At 50.8% G+C, this 25,146-nt stretch overlaps 1 protein-coding gene across 1 annotated transcript in view; it reads right to left on the bottom strand.

Annotated features, from left to right (window-relative positions):
• Positions 1 to 24,904, bottom strand: part of LOC126518688 (O-acyltransferase like protein-like) — a 232,157-nt gene extending 207,253 nt beyond the window's left edge. Inside the window, exon 1 of the mRNA XM_055064923.2 lies at positions 24,544 to 24,904. Coding sequence (XP_054920898.1) covers positions 24,544 to 24,823 — 280 coding nt within the window. The 5' untranslated portion in view covers positions 24,824 to 24,904. The remainder of the gene's footprint in view (positions 1 to 24,543) is intronic.
• Positions 24,905 to 25,146: the final 242 nt, after the last annotated feature.

Here is a 25,146-nt window from a genome sequence, read left to right as displayed (position 1 = left end):
GCGAGCATGCAGTGGCATAGGTTGCCTAGGTTACGGTGGACGGTCGCCAACAGCGGCGGCGCTGTGTTGTGATGACGTTGCTGAAAACGCTCGCAATCTCGACGACTGGTTCGAGGATAAGGCTTGTGCGCCTCAGAGCGCTCGAAGATGGAGGAGAGCGACCGAAAAGAACCAGCTGAACGCAAGACACGCACCCTCTCTCAACCAGCCGAAGACAACGGTCTAGAGCGCTCCGAAACGGCCAACCGAAGATGCCGCCAGCAACCACGGCGCGTATGGAAATTTACAGCGTCACGGTGGGCTGTTAGGGGGAAATCACGGCGGCGTCTCCACCCGGCCTTCGTTATATATATATATATATATATATATATATATATATATATATATATATATATATATATATATATATATATATATATTGTCACGTGGTAGGGACGGTGAAGAAAGCAACAATACGGTGGAATAACAAACTACCTTTTATTGGGCGAACCTGTGCCCACAAAAACAGGCTACACTTATAGCACAACGATAGCGGCAAACACGGTCGGCGATCATCGAAAATCTGATCAGCGGGTGAAGCGCGACGGCTTTTATACAGCAGTCGTCGAATGTTCCAGACTAATCGTTCAGACCCGCGTGCCTTCCACAATGTTCTACACCATTCGGGTCAGGTGATGAAATCAGATAACATAAGGTTCGGCGACAACAGACAGCGGATAGAAGCATCGATAACTTTCCAGAAACTTCGGATACATGCAGGCGCGTCCCACGCTGTGCGATTACATTTGTTAGGCGGCGAAACGTGGTTGCCCGATAAAGACAAGTACACGTGTCAATACCCCCCTCTTAAGAAGCATCGTCCCGATGCTACAAATATAAGAGAGCGAAACACGAAAGGACACTTATTAAAGATAAGTAACAAAACAACGAAAAGAAACAAGTCCAAAGGTCAGTTACGCGAAGCCCCAACGTTCATTAACGCTGGTAGTACGGCTTGAGTCGCACAACGTGGACTATTTCAGGTCGTGAGCGGCGCCGCTGTGATAGCGAAATGCCGTCTGGCACGACCTCATAGTCCAGTGCGCCAATACGTCAGATGATCTTGTACGGTCCGAAATAGCGACGCAAAAGCTTCTCGCTCAGTCCTCGTCGGCGTATAGGGGTCCAAACCCAAACACGGCCACCGGGCTGGTACTCGACGAAGCGTCGTCGGAGGTTGTAGTGTTGGCTGTCGGTCCTCTGTTGGTTCTTAATCCGCAGGCGGGCGAGCTGTCGGGCTTCTTCGGCGCGCTGGAGATAGGTAGCGACGTCAGGATATTCCTCGTCAGTGACGTGCGGCAGCATGTCGTCGACCGTCGTCGTCGGGTTCCTAACGTAAACCAGCTTAAATGGCGTGAGCTGTGTTGTTTCTTGCACCGCCGCGTTGTAAGCGAAGGTTACATACGGCAGGGCCGCGTCCCACGTCTTGTGCTCAACGTCGACGTATATCGCTAGCATGTCAGCGAGAGTCTTGTTCAGGCGCTCCGTGAGACCATTCATTCGCGGATGGTAGGCAGTTGTCCTCCTGTGGCTTGTCTGGCTATATTGCAGAATGGCTTGGGTGAGCTCTGCTGTAAAAGCCGTTCCTCTGTCGGTGATGAGGACTTTTGGGGCACCATGTCGCAGCAGGATGTTCTGGACGAAAAATTTCGCCACTTCGGCTGCGCTGCCTTTTGGTAGAGCTTTAGTTTCAGCGAAGTGGGTGAGATAGTCCGTCGCCACGACGATCCACTTATTCCCGGATGTTGACGTCGGAAACGGCCCCAACAAATCCATCCCAATCTGCTGGAATGGTCGACGAGGAGGTTCGATCGGCTGTAGTAACCCTGCTGGCCTTGTCGGCGGTGTCTTGCGTCGTTGACAGTCTCGGCATGTCTTGACGTAACGGGCGACGTCGGCGGTCAGACGCGGCCAGTAATACCTTTCCTGTATTCTCGACAGCGTCCGGGAGAATCCTAGGTGCCCAGCGGTAGGATCGTCGTGTAAGGCGTGCAGCACTTCTGGACGCAGCGCCGACGGAACAACAAGAAGGTAGTTGGCGCGGACTGGTGAGAAGTTCGCCTTCACAAGTAGGTTGTTTTGAAGCGTGAATGAAGATATTCCACGCTTAAATGCCCTAGGGACAACGTCGGTGTGCCCTTCCAAATACTCGACTAGGGCTTTTAGCTCCGGGTCCCCTCGTTGTTGTTCGGCGAAGTCTTCCGCGCTTATTATTCCAAGGAAGGCGTCGTCATCCTCGTCATCTTGCGGCGGCGGGTCAATGGGGGCGCGTGATAGGCAATCGGCATCTGAGTGTTTTCGTCCGGACTTGTATGTTACAGTGATGTCGTATTCTTGTAGTCTGAGGCTCCACCGTACCAGCCGTCCTGAAGGGTCCTTTAAGTTAGCTAGCCAACATAACGCGTGATGGTCGCTGACCACTTTGAATGGCCTGCCATAGAGGTAAGGGCGAAATTTCGCTGTAGCCCAAACGATGGCGAGGCATTCCTTCTCGGTTGTAGAATAATTGCCTTCCGCTTCTGACAAAGACCGGCTAGCGTAAGCTATCACGTGTTCAAGTCCATCTTTTCTCTGGACTAGGACGGCACCGAGGCCTAGGCTACTGACGTCAGTGTGTATTTTGGTATCGGCGTGTTGCATGCGTCGTTTGAGTTCTTGAAATGCGTCGGCCTGCGGCGTTTCCCACTTGAACTCGACGTCACATTTAGTTAGCTTTGTCAGCGGCTCAGCGACGCGTGAAAAGTCCTTGACAAATCGCCTGTGGTAGGCGCACACGCCAAGAAATCTACGCACTGCCTTCTTGTCGATGGGCTGCGGGAACTTTGCGATGGCAGCTGTCTTCTGCGGGTCGGGGCGGACTCCAGACTTGCTGATAACTTGGCCTAGGAACAGAAGCTCATCGTAAGCGAAGCGGCACTTTTCTGGCTTCAGAGTGAGCCCTGATGACTTGATGGCATCTAGTACTGTTGCAAGCCGCCTAAGGTGATCGTCGAAATTTCCGGCGAAGAAAACGACGCCATCCAAGTAAACGAGACAGGTCTGCCACTTCAGTCCTGCTAAAACCGTGTCCATCACGCGTTGGAACGTTGCAGGCGCCGAGTACAGTCCAAATGGCATAACCTTGAACTCGTAGAGGCCGTCTGGGGTGATGAAGGCGGTCTTTTCGCGATCTCTTTCGCCGACTTCTATTTGCCAATAGCCTGACTTGAGGTCCATCGACGAGAAGTATTTAGCGTTGCAGAGCCGATCCAATGCGTCGTCTATCCGTGGAAGGGGGTACGCATCCTTCTTCGTGATCTTGTTCAGACGACGATAACCGACGCAGAAACGTAGGGTTCCGTCCTTTTTCTTCACCAGAACAACAGGGGATGCCCACGGGCTTTTCGACGGCTGGATGATGTCGTCGCGATGCATTTCGTCGACCTGTTCTCTTATAGCTTCACGTTCTCGCGGCGAAACTCGGTAAGGGCTCTGGCGGAGTGGTCGAGCGCACTCCTCGGTGATTATGCGATGCTTGGCGACTGGTGTTTGTCGAATCCTCGATGACGTCGAAAAGCAGCCTTTGTATCGTCGGAGCAGACTTCTGAGCTGCTGTTGCTTAATCACGGGGAGACCTGGATTAATGTCGTAGTCTTATTGGGGAACCATGGTCGTCGGGGTAGATGCGGCGGAATCTGAGAGGACAAACGCGTTGCTGGTTTCCAGAATTTCCTCGATGTACGCGATCGTCGTGCCCTTGTTGATGTGCTTGAACTCCCGGCTGAAGTTTGTCAGCAACACTTCAGTTTTCCCTCTATGCAGTCGAGCGTTCCCTCTTGCGACGCAAATTTCACGGTCTAGCAGTAGACGTTGGTCGCCTTCGATGACGCCTTCTACGTCACCGGGTGTTTCGGTGCCGACCGAAATAACAATGCTGGAGCGAGGCGGGATGCTCACTTGATCTTCGAGCACACTCAAGGCGTGGTGACTGCGAGGGCTCTCCGGCGGCATCGCTTTATCTTCCGACAGCGTTATTGACTTCGACTTCAGGTCGATGATTGCGCCGTGTTGGACCAGGAAGTCCATACCGAGAATGACGTCTCGTGAACACTGTTGGAGGATAACGAAGGTGGCAGGGTATGTCCGGTCATGAATGGTTATTCTTGCCGTGAAGATTCCAGTCGGCGTGATGAGGTGTCCTCCAGCGGTCCGAATTTGAGGGCCTTCCCATGCGGTCTTAACTTTCTTTAACTGGGCGGTGATGTGTCCACTCATTACGGAGTAATCAGCCCCTGTGTCCACTAAGGCGGTAACTGCGTGGCCGTCCAGAAGCACCTCGAGCTCGGTGGTTCTTTGTCTGGCGTTGCAGTTATGTCTTGGCGTCGGATCACGGCTGCGTCGGGTTGACCTGTGGCTGTTATGTGACGTCGTCAGGTGGTCTTTCGTCGTCGCATTCTTTCTTTCCAGACTTCGTCGGGACGGCGGCGTGTCGTTACGTCGTTTAGGTAGTTTCTTCGGCGTCTTCGTCGGCGGCGGAGGGTCTTCGTCAGTTCGACGGACAGCAACCGCACCTCCATCGGTTGCTGCTTTTACTTTTCCGGATATGGGCTCGCTGACCGGCCCCGGGCTGGGCTAGTGAATGGTCGGCGCTGCGGCGACAGGTAGCGGCCTGGCGATGGCAAACGCGACGGTCGTCGAGAGCTCCACTGAGTAGCCGCGAGGTAGTCAGCGATATCGCGAGTGCGTTCCCCTTGCTGCGGGCGCGGAGCGTTGACGGCGAAACCTCGCAGTCCCCTCTCCCGGTATGGACAACGTCGGTAGACGTGACCCGCTTCTCCGCAGTGGTAGCACAGCGGGCGGTGGTCAGGAGCGCGCCATACGTCTGTCTTTCTCGGGTAGCTGCGCTGGGCGACGGGTGGGCGTGCTGGCGGCGGGGGTGGTCGACGCAATTGCGGCGTTACAGGGCCCTGGCGCGGTCGCGGAGGTGGACCTTGACGGCGTGCGACGGCGGCCTAGGTCATCGCTTCTGGCTGGGGTTGCGGTAATTGAGGTTGCACCTCCGGAACTCCAAGCGACCGCTGAACTTCATCTTTGACGATGTCAGCGATCGAGGCCACTTGAGGCTGCGACGACGGGAAGATCTTCTGAAGCTCCTCTCGTACGACTGCCCTGATAGCCTCCCGCCGGTCGTCGGAGGCCAGCGATTGAACGCCGGCATAGTTTGTAGAGTTGGTGCGGCGGTCGAATTGCCGGTTTCGCATCTCGAGTGTCTTCTCGATGCTAGTGGCCTGGCGAAGAAACTCGTCGACGGTCTTCGGTGGGCTTCGTACCATACCGGCGAAAGGTTCCTCCTTTACACCACGCATCAGTAGCCGGACTTTCTTTTCCTCGGACATTTCCGGGTCAGCGTGGCGGAATAGGCGGCTCATTTCTTCCGTAAAGATGGCAACGTTCTCGTTTGGTAGCTGCACTCGGGCGTCCAGCATAGCTTCAGCCCTTTCCTTGCGCAAGACGCTTGTAAAGGTGCGCAGGAAGCCGCTACGGAACAAGTTCTGGCGGCGTCTTCTAAGGCGAAGTAGACGTGCCGCAGCTTGTCGTCGGAGTCCCAGTTGTTGAACGTCGCGATGCGTTCGTAGGTCTCCAGCCATGATTCCGGGTCTTCAGTCGCTGCTCCATGGAAGGTTGGTGGGTCCCGAGGTTGTTGTAGGATAACGGGGGACGCTGGGGCAGCCATTGGGGTTGTCTTGACCACGATCTTCTTTGTCGTCTCAGGTAGAAGTCCGTGCTCTGGGGGCAGTCCTTGCAGTCTGCGGCTAGCACGCTGGTCTTGGACGATGTTGGTTCTGTCCTCGGGCTTCGGGCTTGGATCGCTCGCGGCTTTGCGGGGGCGTTCGGTACATGAACGCACAAGCACCTCCACCAGATGTCACGTGGTAGTGACGGTGAAGAAAGCAGCAATACGGTGGAATACAAGACTAGCTTTTATTGGGCGAACCTGTGCCCACAAAAACAGGCTACACTTATAGCACAACGATAGCGGCAAACACGGTCGACGATCGTCGAAAATCTGATCAGCGGGTCAAGCGCGTCGGCTTTTAAAGTACAGTCGTCGAATGTTCCAGACTAATCGTTCAGACCCGCGTGCCTTCCACAACGTTCTACACCATTCGGGTCAGGTGATGAAATCAGATAACATAAGGTTCGGCGACAACAGACAGCGGATAGAAGCATCGATAACTTTCCAGAAACTTCGGATACATGCAGGCGCGTCCCACGCTGTGCGATTACATTTGTTAGGCGGCGAAACGTGGTTGCCCGATAAAGATAAGTACACGTGTCAATATACACAAGAGGAGAGAAGTTCGCACTTTGCACCGAAACACACTCAATGAAGTGTTTATAGTTCAGTTTATCACAAACGATCTGTTATGTCTTTAGAACTCTTGACTGAGGTGGCGATGCGCACGGCTTGGCCGTTACATGACTTCTAGCTTGCTCGAATTTTGGGTCGATGTCTGCGGCTCTAATTGAGGTCGGACATGGCTCAAGTTACCGGATACTATTGCTTCACTTCCTGCAGCCACAGCGACTAAGGATGACGCACGGCACCTCTGTGATTATGCAGGATCTTTCAGTGAACACTTTTTAGTTTATTTTAGAATATCCCGTGGCCGATAGCACAGTTCTAGCACATGAACTACTCTATTCGAAGAGGCGGACATTATTTCCACAAGAAATTGAAATGCATAATCGAATAATTAACAAGAAATTGTCATTAAGTTTTCAGCTAATTACCTTGTGGCACACATTCGCAGTTTACAAATTCTAGCGGCTGAGACTGGAAGGCATATCCACTTGAAAATAATTGTGTGGATGACACAACCTAAGAGATATGCACCGTCAAGCTTGGGGTAAAGCTGCACGGTCATTCTACTTACTATATAAACAAACCGTCCATTTATGCAATGAAGCGCAAAACTAACTGGGACGCCAATGCATTTCTCCCCAAAATTCAGGAATTAATATCTCAGAACAAGGTGTAATCCTGAGAATTCTTTCCAAGTGGATCCGCCTTCCGCACTCCCCAGTTAGAATTTGTAAATTGCAATATGCGCCGTTAGACAATTATAAAACTTAATTAATGAATTGTTGTTCCTTATGCTGATATGCATTTAATTTTTTTGCGCAAGTAATGTCCGCCTCTTCGTGTAGACCAGCTCACGGACTAGAATTGTGCTATCTACCACAGGGAATATTTGAACATATTCGAAAATGTTCGCTGAAACTTGCGGCATAAACAGAAACTGATGCAGTAGCCCGGCGGGCCAGTAGATCCTTCGCCCCTTGGTAATCGAGATCTCTTTTTGGAGGGCATCGTAGCCTGTGAGGATATGTGCGTCGCTTGCGGTAGTTATAGAACTCGGGCTAGACTCTACTGCCGCTCCGGTGAGAGTCTTGGTGAGCTCTGTGAGCGTCGGCAGGTCTATAATCAAAGGTGCTGCAGCCGACGATGGTTGCAGCCGACGATGGTTTCACAAGTCCTGTTTGCATGGGCCAAAAGCGGGGTCCAGTTACTCGTACAATAAGACTTGGCTTCTAACGTGGTTTCGTTCTGAAGTTGCGTGCAAGAACTTCCTGCTTGGCATTAAATGATTTGATTGCGATTGACAAATTCTGTCTCTGTTGAACCAGTCGGGAGCACACTGTGGAGGTTTGATCGCAATTATTTTTCAAACATCAGCTGCGTTGGTGTTTTTCCAGTTGCTGAGCACACGGTCTAATGTCCTTTGAAAATGAATCTGGCAAACCGTAGTATAACATCAGCACTTCACTCGCCGAGACAGGATTTCTTTCAGCTCTTCTACCAGTCATAATCATAGGCTGCGTGGGCTGCGTGGGACTTCTTGTCGCCAATATTAGGTCTTTGGAACTCTTTAGGTGGCAATGCGCACTGCTTGGCGGTTACATGTGTCCTGGCTTGCTTGGGTTCGGGCATGGTTCAGGCTACTGGATACGTACCGATACTTCAGGGTAAAAGGAAGCGTTCCTGCAGGTAAGAACCTATAGAAGCTGAGTAATGGAGTTCGAGCTTGGCAGGCACTTCCTTGTACCCGCTGGTGTTGTTGCCATCAAAAATACTGTAATAATATTCTGTATAGTTAAACAATAGTCACGCCAAGTGACCTGAGTGATTTTGGGCTTAGGGGATTGAAGTCTGGTGCTTTCATTACAACTATAGTGGTTATGTAGGCTGGAACCGTTTGAACTTTACGTTCAGGAGCGCTGTACCCAGAGGTTGGAGGCCTTCTCCAGACAATGTTCGCAAGGCAATCGTGGTCGCCTTGTAACAAAGCCAACATCGCAAGGCGATATTGATTTTGAGGAGAGTAGTCAGAGGAGAGCAGTCTGTGAATTTCGGAATGCTTCTTCACTGATGAGTAAAAGGAAGCTCCTGAATCAACTTCAAATGTGAGGCTGGCGCCCTCAAGTTCCAATGATAGCATAAGGTTGCAGTCTTGGATGGCCGTCACGGCATTCAAGTCATGTTATTTCACATCTTGCAAAGTTTTTGAGACGTCCAACGCTTCAGGCTTGTCCACAGCATGCAGCTTGTGATGTGAAGCGTGCGTCTTGTTAGAAACGAGTTGCGTGCTTCGTTCTTTCCGATTTCAATGCGAAAGCATTATATGCCGCATGAAGCGGAAAAACCGGCTAGCGTCACGCGTCAACGTCTTTCGGTGTCGAAACCCACGTGATCAGGCTTCACATTCCAGGCGCTGGACCTGCTGCGGCTCGTGCTGCGAAATCCCACGGCCACTTCGTTGGACTGACGCCATGGCCCATGCCAAATGGCTTTGCGAAATTCGAAAATTGAGTTGACCCACGTTCGAAGTCGACCTGGCCCACTCCCAAAATTCACTTGCTCAACTCTCGAAATTTGGGTGTCCCACACTAAAAAAATTTACTTTACCCAATTTGTAAGTTCAGTTGTCTCACGTTCGAAACCTACCTGGCCCACTCCCAAAATTCACTTGGTCCACAAGCAAAATTTGGGTGTCCCAACCCCAAAATTGACTTTGCACAATCCGAAAATTGGTTCAAAATTCAGTTTACCCATGTTTAAAGCCGACCTGGCCTAACCCGAAATTGACTTGGCGCACGCACAAAATTTCGGTGGCCCTAAAAATAACTTTGGGCAATTCGAAAATACAGTTGCCCTACGTTCAAAACCGGCTTGCCCCCTCCCAAAATTGCCTTGAGCCACCCCCAAAAGTTACTTTGCCCAATTGGAAAATTGAGGTGCTCCACGTTCAAAACTGATCTAGCTCACTCCCGAAATTGCTTTGGCCCACCCCCAAACTTCGGGTGGCCGACCCTGAAAATTGGCTTCGCCCAATTCGAGCACATGACCAAGTGAAAAGTATCGCGTGGAATAGTGATACTGCTTGCGCATTCAATGCATGTCAGGATGGTTAAGTGCCTGTGTAACTATTTTCTTTAAGCAGGCTTTGTCAAAGTGACCCACCATAAAACAATAGCGGCATCTAGCAGTGCGGTATGAGCGGTTCTCCGGGATGTGCTGTTCGCACAGTGGAAGCACACCACGTTGATTGCTTGTTCCAGTTGTGGGTTGCACATGACATGGCAGTGGCTTTGTTGATTTCGGATGCCTCGGCTTTGATGCGCTGTTGGTAAACTTTGGCCTTATTTGCTCGCAGTGCGATGTCGAGGGCCTCCTGCCTTGGATAGTGAGGTTCTTAGCAAACAATATATGCTTGACGTTGCTGATCCCCCAGCATGATGTCAAGCGGTAGCGTGGAGTGGAGCTTGACTGTGCTTTGTTTAATTGTGACTGTTCTGGCGCTGATGTTGCAGTGCCGAACGTACACTCGGTTTTCAGTTTCTGCAGCGCTGCTGCGCAGTTTGGAACGGACTCGCCTGGCAGCTGCTCCACACACTGGAAGCACCATCTACTCTAAAGCTCGGATGGCTGTGGGTAGAAATGCTGGTGGAGGAAAGAGACTAGGCCCACGAACGGAACGGTGCTCGGCATTTGCGGTGCCACCAATGCCTCGTAGGAGGAAGGTCTATAGAGTGTCAGCAAACCGGTACCCTTCCTAACGTCTTCCTTGATGCCGCTGGTTTCGAAATGAATGGGGAGGTGCTCTGACCATAATTTTTTCTGAATGGTCTGAGGAAAATTCTTCAATAGACCCGTGCGTCGCCATGGAGGCTGCAGTCATAAGCATAGGCTGCCTGGGCTGCGTGGGACTTCTTGTCGCCAATATTATGTCTTTGGAACTCTTTAGGTGGCAATGCGCACTGCTTGGCGGTTACATGTGTCCTGGCTTGCTTGGGTTCGGGCATGGTTCAGGTTACTGGATACGTACCGCTACTTCAGTTGCGGCAGCCGGAGCGGACGAAGGTGGTGCACGGCGCCTCGGCAATTGTATAAACACAAACCGTTGCTGTTGCGGGGCGGGACACAGCACTCATATATATAGGCTGGTGCAAAAAGCGCAGCAGCGTTTGTAGTGGCTTTACCCACCGCGTACGAACGATGCCTGCAGCAGGACCGCGTGCATCGTTTCTAAGGTCTTTCACCAAAATACTCTAAATCTGTCCGAACGGCATGCCTCTAATGTTCGCATGATGGACAGTGACACAGGAGTTGTTTTAAAAATTTAACGTGGTCGTAATTAACTAATACACCTTAACTTAATAGCCCCACGCCACGTCGTATCGTAGCTAGCGAACTTCTGGTGCTGTAGAAGGCTCTGGAGAGCGAACGCAGCAGTTCCCTTCCATCTCTGGACCGAGCCTTGCCCTTGCCACGCGAACGCAGTAAGACGCCGATTACGTTGATGGAGTGCAGTCAGGGAGAGTAATGCATTGCTTCTTCTGACAAAGGTTTTGCGTAGTTGCATGGGCTAACATTTGACGAGACACTGCAAGTCATGGAACGTTTGCATCGCTGAAGTACAGAATAGCTTAAGAAATATTTGCGATCTCTAACGGTGGTTTTGGCGGTGCTCATCTTGAAATACAGTGTACAAGGGCGAAGGCCAGTCAGTCAAAAAATTTGCAGTTTTACCATGTATGTTCTCGCGTCCGCGTATTAATTAAACATAATAACTTGACTGTATTGAAGCTGCGCAACATACTCGACAAAAAAAGACTAGAAATTAATGCAACCTAATCTAGCTGCAAATGTATTACAAAAATGTTTAAAACGCCTTCTAATAAGATGTTTTTCGCCCCGTTTAATGAAGCATAATTTAAATGGTGAAGGTATGCTTTCCAGATCACGAGTCGTTTCGATCACAGAACGCCACTTTCACAGAACGCCACCACGGTCACAGGACGCCACTACGTCAAGGTAACATGGACGCATTAAAGATGCACTAATATGCCGAACCAAATTGATTTCATTTTATAGCCGGAGACCCCGTTCGAAAAGGAAAGAACAGTAAAAGGCTGCCCGCCGAAAGATCTCACACTGGCTGCACGGAGCCACCGGGGTGAATGGATTTTTTTTAGTATAATGAATGAACGAATGAAAGAAAAACTTTATACGGGATAGAGGGTGGCAGGAGGAACTACTTGAAGTAGGCCTCCTCTGTCATCCTCTCAGTCCACTTCAGGATGGCCTTCAGAAGGTCACACCTCGAGCTGCGCAATACAGCCTCCAACTGCTCCTCATGTAAGGAAGAAGTGCGCCGTGCCGAGCTCCGCAGCCGGATCGCCAGCGCTACTGAAGTGGGGCTCGGGCTAGACGCTGTTCCTGGTTTTGACTGGCTAAGCCTACGCTGTTGTGTCTTCTTGTCCGCGTCCTTCGTGTCGTCCACAGCCGTGTCGGACTTCTTTGTCATAATTGGTGGAGGTTTGCTGGGTCTCCTGCAATCCTGGAATTGCGCAGCCAGACTCTCCCTGCCATCATGACCACCGAAAGCACCACGAGCTTACCACCACCTGCTCCCCAGTCTACCGTATGCCCCGGCACGTTCTGCCAGCGGGACCCTCCTATCTTTAGCGGCACTGACGACCACGACGTCGATGACTGGCTCTCATCATACGAACGCGTCAGTCGGAACAACAAATGGGATGACATCACGAAATTGACCACCGTCCCTTTCTACCTCACCGGAATTGCCCACTTGTGGTTTCGGAACCACGAAAGCGAAGTCCCAAGCTGGACGGTGTTCGAGACAAAGTTCAGCGAGGTCTTCGGCCGCCCTGCTGTGCAAAATCTTCGTGCCGAACAGCGTCTGCAGTCGCGCTCTCAGCAGCCTGGTGAGAACTTTACCAGCTACATCGAAGATGTCATCGAACTCTGTAAACGCGTCGATGCATCCATGACTGAGGGCAATAAAATCAAGCATATCATGAAGGGTATCGACGAGGACGCGTTTCAGATGCTCATTTCAAAGAGCCCCTCTACTGTTGCCCAAGTTATTGAACTTTGCCAAAGCTATGACGAGCTCCGCCGTCAACGCCTCCTCACCCGCCATCACCCTCACCCCATCAGGAATTGTTGTCCGGCTTGACCTCTCCTTTTCCAGATGCCACCCTCCTCTCGCAAATCAAGGCTTTCGTCCGGGAAGAAGTTGCTCGCCAGCTCTCCCTGATCTCCAACCCACCGGAGTCAAGTTCGTCCCTTAGCCCTACCCTACGACACGTTATAGAAGAACAAGTGTCCGAGGTCCTTCCTCTGGAACGGGCGCCTCAACTCACCACCCCATTGACTTACGCCGACGCCGTCGCACGACCACGACCACCGACCTTCCGGGCTTCGCCTCCGATGCCTAGCCCTGTTTTTACCCCCACGCTGCCACGACCTCCAGCCCATCGAGTAATTAATCTATGGCGCACACCGGACAATCGGCCCATCTGCTATTCGTGCGGTATTCCCGGACATGTCGCACGCCTGTGCCGCCGCCGTCCACTTCATCCACGTGACGACCCACGCACAGCCGCGTACGACCATCCGTCGTCTTACGCTCCAGACCGCGATTTACCCCTTCCCCGCCCAAGCCTTCGCCCAGTTTCCGACCGCCGTTCTCCTTCTCCTCGTCGTCGCTCGCTCTCCCCGATGCGTCGACGTCCCTCTACCGCTGACACGGAAAACTAAGTGGCGCAGTTTCCGAGGCAAGAACTGCGTCATCGTCACAACGCTCAAGCCCTCTTCTTTCGCCGCCCAACGTTATTGATGTCGCTGTTGAAGGAGTCGCTGTGCTTGCCCTCATTGACACAGGTGCCGTCATATCTGTAATTGCCGACAAACTATGCCGCTCAATACGAAAAGTCACGACGCCTTTCTTCGGTCCTTTACTCCGCACGGCCACAGCACAGCACGTCCAGCCGGTGGCTGCGTGCACCGCTAGACTTGAAATTCAAGGAGTGCTCTACACAGTCGAGTTCGTCGTTCTTCCCCACTGTTCCCACGATATTATTTTAGGTTCGGACTTTCTCTCCCGTCACCAAGCTGTTATTGATTGCTCCCGTGCAGAAGTCGCCTTCTCTTCGCTTGGGAATGCCATATCTGATGGCGTTTCGCTTTCCTGCACTAAGTTGTCCTTCACTGACGACATCCATATACCTCCGCACGCATCCGTTCTGGCACCTGTATCCTGTTCCGTTGCCTCCGACTCTACCGTACACTTTACGCCTTCCACTGCTTTCGTTCACCGCCACCTCTCACCACTCCCAACTGCGTTGCTTAGCCTTCAAGCTGGTGCTACTCACCTTCCTATACACAACCACTTGCCATTCCCGATTGCGTTGCTTCGCGGTGAATCACTCGGCTCTGTGGAGCCTTACGACACCATTACCACGTCGGAACTTCCTGTTCATAGAGTTTCATATTAGTATACCTAGAGGCAAATCTGGTACTGCGATCGTTCAACCATCATGGGAATGATGGGAAGTACAGGCTTCGGATTGGCATTCTATTGACTGGCAAACTAGTCTACAAGAATTTTTTTGGCAGTTTTGGTTTCGCTCCAAGCGCAATTGCTATAACCTGCAGTGGGACAGTGCAACGCAAAGCTCTCTGCCTTTGTTATGTTGCTCGGAGTGGTGATAGCGCGCTGGGCCAGCGACTGGGACGATGCTTGTGTCGCAGTGTGGCGTCGAAGCCGTGACAAGAAAGCGGCGGCATCGTAAACGTTAAAAGAACATGTTTTGAGCGTTTGGACCTTGGTTTGTTAAGTGCGTTAGGTTGGCACTGTAGCGTTACGTGCTTCATGAAACTTCAGAATAGGACAAAGAAGGCGCTCCTGATACAAGATATATACAGTTGTACTTCTAGTGGCTTGACAATCAAATTTTATTGAGGGCTTCATTATGTGCTCGTTTATGTGCTCATTGAAATGCGTGTTTTAGGACTTTGAGAACACAAACTTACTTGTGGTAGGAAAGATAGCTGCTTCCTAGCTCTAGTCTAGTGTCGCACAATGTGTACCCGCAAAGCCACGCTGTAACGCTTCGGAAGCGGTACGCCAATATAATATATAATGAAGCATACTCGTAGGAGGCCACTAGCGTCCTAGCTAGCACTGCAGCAGATGTGCTTAAAAGTACTTGAAGACGTTCAGCAATCGTGACAGCCGACGCAACCTTTCGAAAGAGCGAGAGAGTTCGCAAGTGCCTGTCGTCTGCGAGAAAAGTCTCGCGTTTGCAGCGAGCAGGCGTCGTAGCAGACGACACTTGTAGCATTCCGCTCGAGGGCGCAACGCTTTGTCACAATACAACATTTTTATTTCTAGAAATACTTGATGAGTATTTTTATATAAGTACATGCACGGTTGTTTTGCTGTTGCAAAAATGAATAAATAATTATTCTTTGGCGTTAAATTGAGAACAGAATCGCACAAGTATGCATACCCTGGTGTGTCCTGGTGACAAACCATAGTAAACCGTGCTTCCATCTCAAAGTCATACAAAGTTTATGTAGCGTGTTGTACATTATATAACATACTGCAGAAATAGAATTAGATTTTACGAGATAATATTTGAGTATAGCTTTGTTTACTGCGCCAGAAGCAAACGTCACTAGTCTGAAGACCGAAGTCAATCCGAAGCCTGTACTTCCCAACATTCCCATGTAGGTTGAGGCAACGCTCATGAGAACCCCCGTAGACACTAGCGCCACATTTCCCTCTAGGGTTTATTTAGAAACTCTATGTTCCTGTTGCATCGTCAGAGGTCAACACCCTCTACTGTAGTCCCGTACCTGCCACATCGCCTGAAGACGTTTTCAGCCACGTCATCGACAACGCCTTAAGCCCCACGCAACGCCATGACCTTCTCCGTCTCCTCGAGAAATTTCGCCCGGCTTTTGACAGCCGTAGCACTTCTCTGGGCCGAACGACGACTGTATGTCACCGTATTGACACCGGTTCTTACTCACCGCTACGGCAGTGACCCTACCGCGTCTCGTCGGCAGAACGACGCGTCATTGATGAGCAAGTAGGTGACATGCTAAAGCGTGGTGTCATTGAACCGTCCGACAGCCCATGGGCATCGCCAGTTGTTTTAGTTAAAAAGAAGGATGGTTCGATCCGCTTTTGCGTGGATTACCGTCGCCTAAACAAAATAACCCGAAAGGATGTTTATCCATTGCCGCGGATCGACGACGCCCTCGACAGCTTACAAGGTGCAGAGTTCTTTTCCTACCTCGATCTACGCTCTGGTTATTGGCAGGTGCCTATGGCTGCAGAAGATAAGCCTAAAACTGCCTTCATCACACCATATGGCTTATACGAATTTCGTGTGATGCCATGCGGACTTTGCAACGCGCCCGCGACTTTTGAGCGGATGATGGACACTATTCTTCGAGGTATCAAATTGAACACGTGCTTGTGTTATTTGGATGATGTAGTAGTGTTCGCACCAGATTTTCCTACTCACCTTCATCGCTTGGAGCGGGTTTTACGCTGTCTCAGTGACGCTGGCCTCCAACTAAATCTGAAAAAATGTCACTTTGGGGCACGCAAGCTGACAATTCTCGGACATGTCGTGTCGAAAGAAGGCGTTCTCCCTGATGCCGCTAAGCTCCGTGCTGTTAAAGAATTGCCGAAGCCAACGTCTCTAAAAGACTTGCGCAGTTTCATTGGCCTCTGCTCGTACTTCCGCCGCTTTATTCGAAATTTCGCTTCGATTATGGCACCTCTGACAGAGCTTCTTCGGGGAGACCCCAATCTTTCCGCGTGGTCCCCGACTTGCGATGATGCCTTCGCGACGCTACGTCGCCTGCTCACAACACCACCGATACTGCGCCATTTCGTTCCAACTGTTCCCACGGAAATCCATACGGATGCTAGCGGTGTTGGCGTTGGCGCTGTGCTCGCCCAGCGAAAGCCCGGCTGCCAAAAATATGTTGTTGCTTACGCAAGCCGTACTCTGACGAAAGCTGAAGCGAACTATTCCGTCACGGAAAAAGAATGTCTCGCGATCATCTGGGCCATTACAAAATTTCGCCCATACCTGTACGGCCGGTCCTTCGATGTCGTTACCCATCACCACGCACTTTGCTGGTTGTCGTCTCTCAAGGATTCCTGCGGCCGCCTAGCCCGGTGGGCACTGAGGCTCCAAGAGTACGACATCCGGGTTGTCTACCGCTCAGGCAAGAAGCACGCCGATGCCGATGCTCTTTCGCGCTCGCCTGTCCACGCCGACATTGTCAGTGTGTCTGTCCTAGACGACCCACTTCTCCCATTCGCTTCTGTCGACATGGCTTTGGAGCAGCGCAAGGACTCCTGGATTTCATCTTTGATAGATTACATCTCTAATTCACGTGCACGCCCACCATCCCGAGCGTTACGCCGACAAGCTTCGCACTTCGCCATCCGCGACGGAATTGTCTATCGCCGTAACTACAGTTCCGACGGCCGCAAATGGCTGCTTGTAATACCTCGGCAGCTCCTCACTAATGTGTGCGCCGCTTTCCACGCCGACCCTCAGCGCGCACACGCTGGTCTCTTCAAGACCTACACCAGTCTACGTCATAGGTTTTATTGGCGTGGTATGTACGCATTTGTGCAAAAGTACATTCGCTCTTGCACAGAATGTCAACGCCGCAAGCCTGATCCTTGCCGTCCTTCTGGACCAATGCAACCTTTGCCATGCCCTTCGCGGCCCTTTGACCGGGTTGGGATAGACTTATACGGACCTCTGCCATACACAGCTGCTGGCAATCGCTGGGTCATTGTGGCTGTAGACCGCCTCACGAGGTATGCAGAAACGGCTGCTCTACCAGCCGCGACGGCTCGTGACGTTGCTTCCTTCCTGCTTCACCGCTTCGTTATACGTCACGGCGCTCCCCGCGAACTCCTGAGCGACCGAGGTCGCGTCTTTCTCGCCGACGTCATTCAAGAACTTCTCGCTGAATGCCGCGTCATTCATCGCTGTACCACCGCATATCACCCGCAAACAAACGGATTGACAGAGCGCTTTAACCGAACTCTTGGCGACATGCTTCAGATGTATGTCGCCTCCAACCACACCAACTGGGACCTCATCCTTCCCTATGTCACGTACACCTACAACACGGCACCCCAGTCAACGACGGGCTTTTCTCCCTTCTTTCTTCTATATGGCCGCGAACCATCATTTCCCGATGGTTCGGGAAATGATGGTTCGGGAAATGACACTATTCTCCCTTACCGTCCCGACTTATCAGAGTGTACACCGGCTTCCGAAGCCGCCCGGTATGCAGAAGAATGTCGGCAACTAGCTCGCTCCCTTACAACGCAAGAACAAGCGCTAGAGAAATTTCGTCATGACGACGGGTGCCCCCACCACCAGTTTTCGCCTGACGCTCTTGTTTGGTTGTGAGTGCCTCCTACTTCGACACAAGGTGTCTCCTCCAAGTTTGTATCCCGATACCATGGACCTTACCGGGTTCTACGCCAGACTTCTCCGGTCAACTACGTTATCGAACCTCTGACGCCCCCTACGGACCTGCGCCGCCGAGGCCGCGAAATTGTGCACGTAGATCGGCTCAAGCCGTATCACGAGCCCTTCGTCCTCACGACGCCTTAGGCCTCCTGTGCGGCTCCATCTTCAGCGAGGGGGGAAGTTGTAAGGAAGAAGAAGTGCGAAGTGCCGAGCTCCGCAGCCGGATCGCCAGCGCTACTGAAGTGGGGCTCGGGCTAGACGCTGTTCCTGGTTTTGACTGGCTAAGCCTACGCTGTTGCGTCTTCTTGTCCGTGTCCTTCGTGTCGTCCACAGCCGTGTCGGACTTCTTTGCCATACTCACTAGATAATGGTTGCTTGAGGAAAGGGTTGTTTAGGACACCTCCACATGATGTGGTTTAAATCTGCTTTGGGAGAGACGCAGAATTTGCAAAAGGGGAAAGGTCAATGGAGAGATGAATGCGGTGGAATAGGTGAGGGGTGCGAGTCTGCAGCTGTCGCCACAGAGCTCCACACCTGCGCGGGGATTTGCGCATGAGCGGCGGAAAGGTTAAAGGGCCTAATTGGTAGTGTGAGCAGATGTCGTGGTAGGTTACAAGCCGATCCCGTGCTGTAAACGGCGGCGCCTCCTCCATAGGGAGGTACGACACACCTGATGCCTGTGCCTGGACTGTCAATCCTAGGGCACTGGCATGAACAGCCTCGTCTGTGGCAAGGCCCGCACGTGAGGGAATCCAGATTAATGCTACAGTTTAATGGAAACGACAGGCCAAAAGTAGGGAATGGGCTGGCTCCCTTCCTGCTCCGAAGTTACGTATGGCAGTATGATAAAAATTTTTGCATGGCACTATAACGTTGTCGAGCCCTTTCAGCCACGTATACGACATCGCTCTGAAAACTTATCTTTTCTGTGGATCCTCTCTAGCGGCATTTTCAACCTTCCGTTCCATGCCGACGCGATTTTCAACCAGCCACCGCAAGCTAAGTCAGGCAAAGAAGACCAATCGCGGACGCCGGCCCCACCCTCCTCATCCGATTATCGACTTTCACCGCGGTAGCTCGGCACCACCAAAACCCTCCACACTTATGGATGCTCCTCGTCTCTCGTCAGCCAATTAAACAAGAAAAAGTAGTCAAGGTAGGCAGTGCTATTAGCTTTGGAAGCAAACAAAATGGATCTAGCATAAACGAGGAGAGCGTTTGATTGCATAGTTCAAACAACGCTACGGGTCACCGACCGATGCTTGCGTCGACGGCTGCGTAAATTTGACGTCAGGCGATTGGACTAAGAAGACTTTGGAATAGTTTTACATTTAGGGCCCCATGTGAGGATATGGCCGCCATTCATGTCAAGTCTATTTTCTAAGATGTATCAGGAAATCCATGAGACGAGTGAAGTGAAATAGCATGCATGACATGAATGGCAAGACATCAATGCCGCGACCTGATTGTTATGACTGGCATAAATGACATGAGGTGATGGCTACGCGGTCGTTTCTTTAACTGGATATGCACCAGGATATGTGTGGGAAGACATGCGTGCATGACAAGAATGACATGGCATGACATGTTTAGGCATAACTTGTCATTAATTTCATGTCATGACCTACATGATATGTCACACAATTCATGACATCCATGTCATTACACGCGTGTAATTGATATGATAACAATTATGTCATGTCATTCATATTCAAATATCCATCCAGGTAAAGAAATGACCACGACGCATCATGTTATTCATACCATTGATGTTATGAAATACATGCCATGACAAGCACGTGATGGCACTCATGTCATGAGATGACATGCGGATGCATGTTTTGTCATTCATGCCATGACGCACATGACATGTCATGAAATCCATGTTACTCTTGCCCAAAATTTGTCATTCACGTCATGCCACGCATGTCTTTAATGTTATGTCATCCATGTCAGGTGATGCATAAATGTCCTTCGTATCCTGGTGAAAATTGAGTTAAAGAAAAGACAGCATGTCATTCATATCATCTGTGTCCTAATATGCATGCCATGACAAGCATGTGATGGCATTGATGTCATCACATCCCATTTACGTCACGTATGCATGCATGTGGTGGCCCCCATGCATGGAGGAAAAAAAACAAGATAGGAGAGGCCTTGACGTCACGTTTTTGAAGCCGGAAATGCTGCCATCTTGGTGTGCCATCTCTCGCCTCCAATGTGCTCGCTGGAGCAGATAGGCGGGAGCTTTGAACTTGCATTGCTACGAGCCACAGCAGTGTATGCTGCCGACGCACGTAAGAACAGAGCATACGAAACTTCTGTAATAGTTTTAGCGAAGGAAACGCGCTCTTGTGCTTTTCCGTGGCACGTTGAAGACGACGACAAAGACCCACACCATGATTACTTGACTGTGTCTGTTGCTGACTGTCAACTCACATTCACAGACCCAAAACACAACTGCCAAGCTTACACGCCACGCTCCAAAGTCAGGTTATCTTGCGAACAGTATCTGCTGCGAGAAAGACACGGGTCGAAAAAAACCTACCTCGATTTTCAGAGACCTAGAGCAGGAGCGATAGCTTCAGGAGCACGGTTGATGTGGCAACGTTGACGTTTGGGGTAGCATTCTCAGTGCTGCTTTGCGAAAAAGAGCACGTGACTTTCGCCACGCTTTCTCCAATACGTCCGTGCTTGCCGGGGCCTCTCCTATGCTTTCCTTCATCCATGCGCCCATGCCTACTCTGATTTATAGGCAGTTAAAGAAACGACATGACGGCATCAAGACGCAGGATGATAGACAGATGGACGGACGGACGGACGGACGGACGGACGGACGGACGGACGGACGGACGGACGGACCGACGGACGGACGGACGGACGGACAGACAGACAGACAGACAGACAGACAGACAGACAGACAGACAGACAGACAGACAGACAGACAGACAGACTCAAAGTGCCTGAAGTTTACTCGGAATGCTTTGCATGAAAGCGAAGTACAACCATGAATGAAAAACGCCTAAATTCTTGTGAGAACACGAACATGTGCGAAAAGTCCTCACATGAGTTCAAAGAACGCACAGGAACGTCTACAAGAACACAGATAGGCAAGCACAGTTTCGCTGGCGAGAAGACCAACGTAAGGACACGTAACTACGTATAACAACCTTACATCCATGACACATGTTTAATCTATTCTGTAGTAATACATGTAGAAGAGTGGGCTCTGACATTTAATCTAATACAAACCTTACAATTTCTTTTGATCCCAAGGTATCTAAATCGCCCAGCGCCATTTCAGCATAGCCGGTAACCTTGAGCTTATTTTTCTTTTTTCTTTGATTAACCGAGGGGTCCGATTATTATTAACCATATCAAAAATCGGGCCCCTCGGTTAACCCCCTTCCTTATCTTTTATTACATAACGAGGGTCTCGAATCCGGCAATGTTGATGTCCTCAGGTAGCACGTGTGGGTTTCTTGACCAGTTGCCTTCACCCTAAAAGCTCACGTAGTCGTGACGCCTGCTGCAGAAAGGATGTTGCACATCGCCACCAAGGTTTGTGAGTGGTGGCGCTGGCTAACACTTCCAGTGTTAGTTCTAGTAGCAACACATGGATGTGGATGGAAAGGCGGAGGCGCGGTAGCTCAATTGGTAGAGCATCGTGTAATGCGAGGTCGTGGGATCATTCCCCGCCTGCGGCAAGTTGGTTTTTTTTTTTCATCCACTTTCAGTTCCTTTAAGGCATAATTTATTTATTTCAATTAATAAGTACAAGTAATTTCCCGTGTGTTGTCCTTGGTGTCTTTGTTTGTTGGCTTCCTATGATTTGTTTCTTTGATTGCAATATCTGTTGTATAGACAGACCAGGAGTATTTCCGCTATCGGCGTCGCCGCCGCCGCGAGGGCCCGTATAAAGTCCAAGTGATGCGATCGCGGCCGCGCGCCGTATGTTCTAGCCGCGAGGGAAAGCATGCGACTACGAGGCGAGAAGGCTTGATGCCGCGCGCTCAAGGGGGGAGGGTCTGCGTGGGACGCTCGGCGGCGTATGGCGCGGCACAGCGAGCCCGCGGCGGGCACAAAGGCCACTCGCGATGGTTTGGTGTGTTCTCTCGCACCTAGCGAAGCAAGAGGGGCAATATACGCGCCGCTGCTGCGGTTGCCATCCCGTCAGCGTTCTGACAGCGAGTGTCCGCGGCCATCGAGTGAGATATGCTCATATTTACATGTGCGCGCGTGAGACCATGCTTGTTAGTTTAGTTAGTAAGACAATGTTTATCGCAGTTTATCCGGCCAAGAAAAGCTCACATTACTTCATAGCTGTCTAATAATATGCTATCACAATCAATGTTTCATCTTTCGCGCGAAGCTGCGACTTTGTAAGTGGTTAATGAGTGACAGCCCAACAATATTTAGTCATCAGTAATGTGACTGTTTCAACCCTGCTGCAACTCGTTTTGGAGCGATGTGAAACACTGCAGAGATTGGAGCCAGAGAAAGCCATCTCCAGTGGACCGTTCAGCTGCTCCCAGAGCAATGGGAGGAGCCACGTGATTGAGATGTTGGATCAAGGTCGCGCTCCCAGTTCTCAGCTGAGAGCACCTTCGAGCTCACTGAGCTGGAGCGCAGCGCTCTGAACTACCGAGGCAAATGTGTACCGAATGCTATATTCAGAATATACGAATGCCACTCGCACTGCGAGAGCTCTCTAGAACACTCGAAAGCGACCAGACGAATGTGCCGTAAGTCTTCGCCTTGTAGTGCCAGGTAGAGGGTACTTGAGAAGGCCGCCATAGTACTGCGCGTTATATTAAATCATTGTATTCGGTACAAAATTTAGGGCCCGCGTGGTGTGCTGTGCTAAGCCGTGGATGCTGTAATGAATTTATAAACTTTGTGTTCTAACTCATATTTAATGCAATGGCAGCTTAACGTAAGGGTCAATCTAGAATTATTCGGAGCTTTTTGAGCGTCGATTAAGCCAGAATCCTGATGATTCGACCAGATGTCTTTGTCAGCAGCAGGTGGACTTGAATAACACAATAGAAGGATATCTGATGTTCTGTAATTTTGATTGAGCCTGTCTTTCAGCGGAATAAGCTGCAGTGTTTCCAGGAATATCGCGCTGCCAGTGTCACCTGATTGGGCGCGCAAACTTTTGTGCGCTCTTTCAGGGTTTCATGAACTAGATCGGCACTCAGCGTATTCCTGTAATATTCTTCAGTGGCGTGAGTTCCGGGTTGAAAATTGCTAAGAAATTACCTATTTTTGTACCTCCTACAGTGGCGCTATGAGACGTAACACAGAGTGATTAGGAATAAAATGTCAGCTATGTGGTTAAAGATACGATACGTATAGTTTTTGTAGCTACACCTCCAAAATCTATCTTACAGCAAACTTAAAACCTAGCTAATGTCCTGAATCCTCTTCGTGTAAACACCGTACTATTCTGCTTTGCTACTATGCCCATTTACGACAAGTTGATCTGTCGCTTATCACGCCGATAAAATTCCGATTCCCAGAGTAGTGAGAGAGAAAGCAAGGAGAAGCAGGTAGGTCAACCAGGCGAGCATCCGGTCTACTACCCTACACGAGGGGTAAAGGGAGCATAGAAAGAGGAAAAATTTCTCAAAGAGAAACCGTGGGGCCCCTCGACGGACCCTGGGCGTACGCGGAGCCGCGGCCGCCCTCACAGCGAAGGGGGCGGAGGCACAATCGAGCACTCAGGCTCCTCAAAGAGTGCAGCAGCGATGCGCTATTGACGGATGAGGGTAGGGCCCAAGAATTATTGCGCCATAAAATGTTCTGCTATGTCCAGTCGACCTAGTACGGTCTGTAAATATCTGTATTGGACATGATATTCAAGACAAGTGCACAACAGCTGTTCGATAGTTTCTTCGGGACCACAGGTGTCGCGCATTGCAGCTGTTCGATAGTTTCTTCGGGACCACAGGTGTCGCGCATTGGTGTATCAGCCATTTCAAGATGGAAGAAATACGTGTTCGTAAATGCCACACCAAGTCATAGGCAAGACGAAAGTGTGGCCATGGTGCAGCCATGGCCCCACGGTGCAACTGAAAAGCACTTTTGCATTTTGTATAATTGCTTGAATGATAAGCTGCCTCGTCTTGATGAGCTGGCGTTACACTTCAAACCAACCAAAGAAATTGAAATATATGTGGTACAGGCTATTCGCACATGTCGTACAGTAAGCACCGATGCTGAGCATTTGCATGGTTGGCAGAAACCGAAGCCCCAAAATGTACTCCTGTACGCAAGTAATCACATTTAACCCAAAAACATCACATACATACAAAACAATAATGTACACTATTTCGTACCAACCTTCTTCGGCTGCAAGGCCGCAAGCTTTTCTGCGCCATTCACTTCTCACACATGCGCGCCCAAGTGCTGCGTTTCTCTCGACACGATGCGAAGTAGTCCTTTGCACGTAAGGAATTTTTCGCTTCACGCAGCCAACACACTACACATATAACTGCATCCGTTTTGCGAGCTGACATCTACACTTTGCGAACAGCTCACGCACCGGCAACAACGATGCTCATCAGCGATAGCACGTATCCGAGCGAGCTGACGCGAATGCCCCGCAGTCGTACTCACTTTTCATCACCTCTTTGTCCAAGCTGCCGAGCCGACGAAACACTCCAATGAAGGCGGACGTGCAGGGTGCCGATAGGCCGCCGTCTTCCTGGCTCATCCTCACAACTTCTGGAAGGGCCTTCTTCAGGGCGCCCTGGACCACCTCTCTCATGGAAGACTCCATGTCCTTCCACTTGGTGACCAGTTCGTCTTCATCGTAGCTGTTCGTCGCCCGCACCGTGCGCGGTGACCACGTCGTCATCGCGAGCACAATAGGCAACGTCAACCCAAGCCAGCGCATCTTCGGATTCTCTGCTGTAATAGTGACGGCGTGCCCGGTTGCAACAGCCCAGCCTCATACAAACTAGACTTTGTGCGCGCGTTTCCCTTGATTTATCATGCACGGCCCCTATATTTCACCTCGCAGGTGTTCTGAAAACAAACGGTTTTTCTTGGGCAGGGCTAATGCGCTCTTCAGAACCAGCCCAGTTTTATCAACCGCCGTTTCACCACGAAGTCAGCTCATCTAACCGCGACTAAGTCGGATCAACCTTTGCGAAAGTCGGCAGTCACGTTGGGGCGACGCGCTCTCTGTACTCTCCGACTGTTTGAAGCTGCCGTATT

The sequence above is a fragment of the Dermacentor andersoni genome, chromosome 1, assembly GCF_023375885.2.
Source record: "Dermacentor andersoni chromosome 1, qqDerAnde1_hic_scaffold, whole genome shotgun sequence".
Lineage (NCBI taxonomy): Eukaryota > Metazoa > Arthropoda > Arachnida > Ixodida > Ixodidae > Dermacentor > Dermacentor andersoni.
Note: the sequence above shows the minus strand (reverse complement) of the source record. Positions and strands in the feature narration are given on the sequence as shown.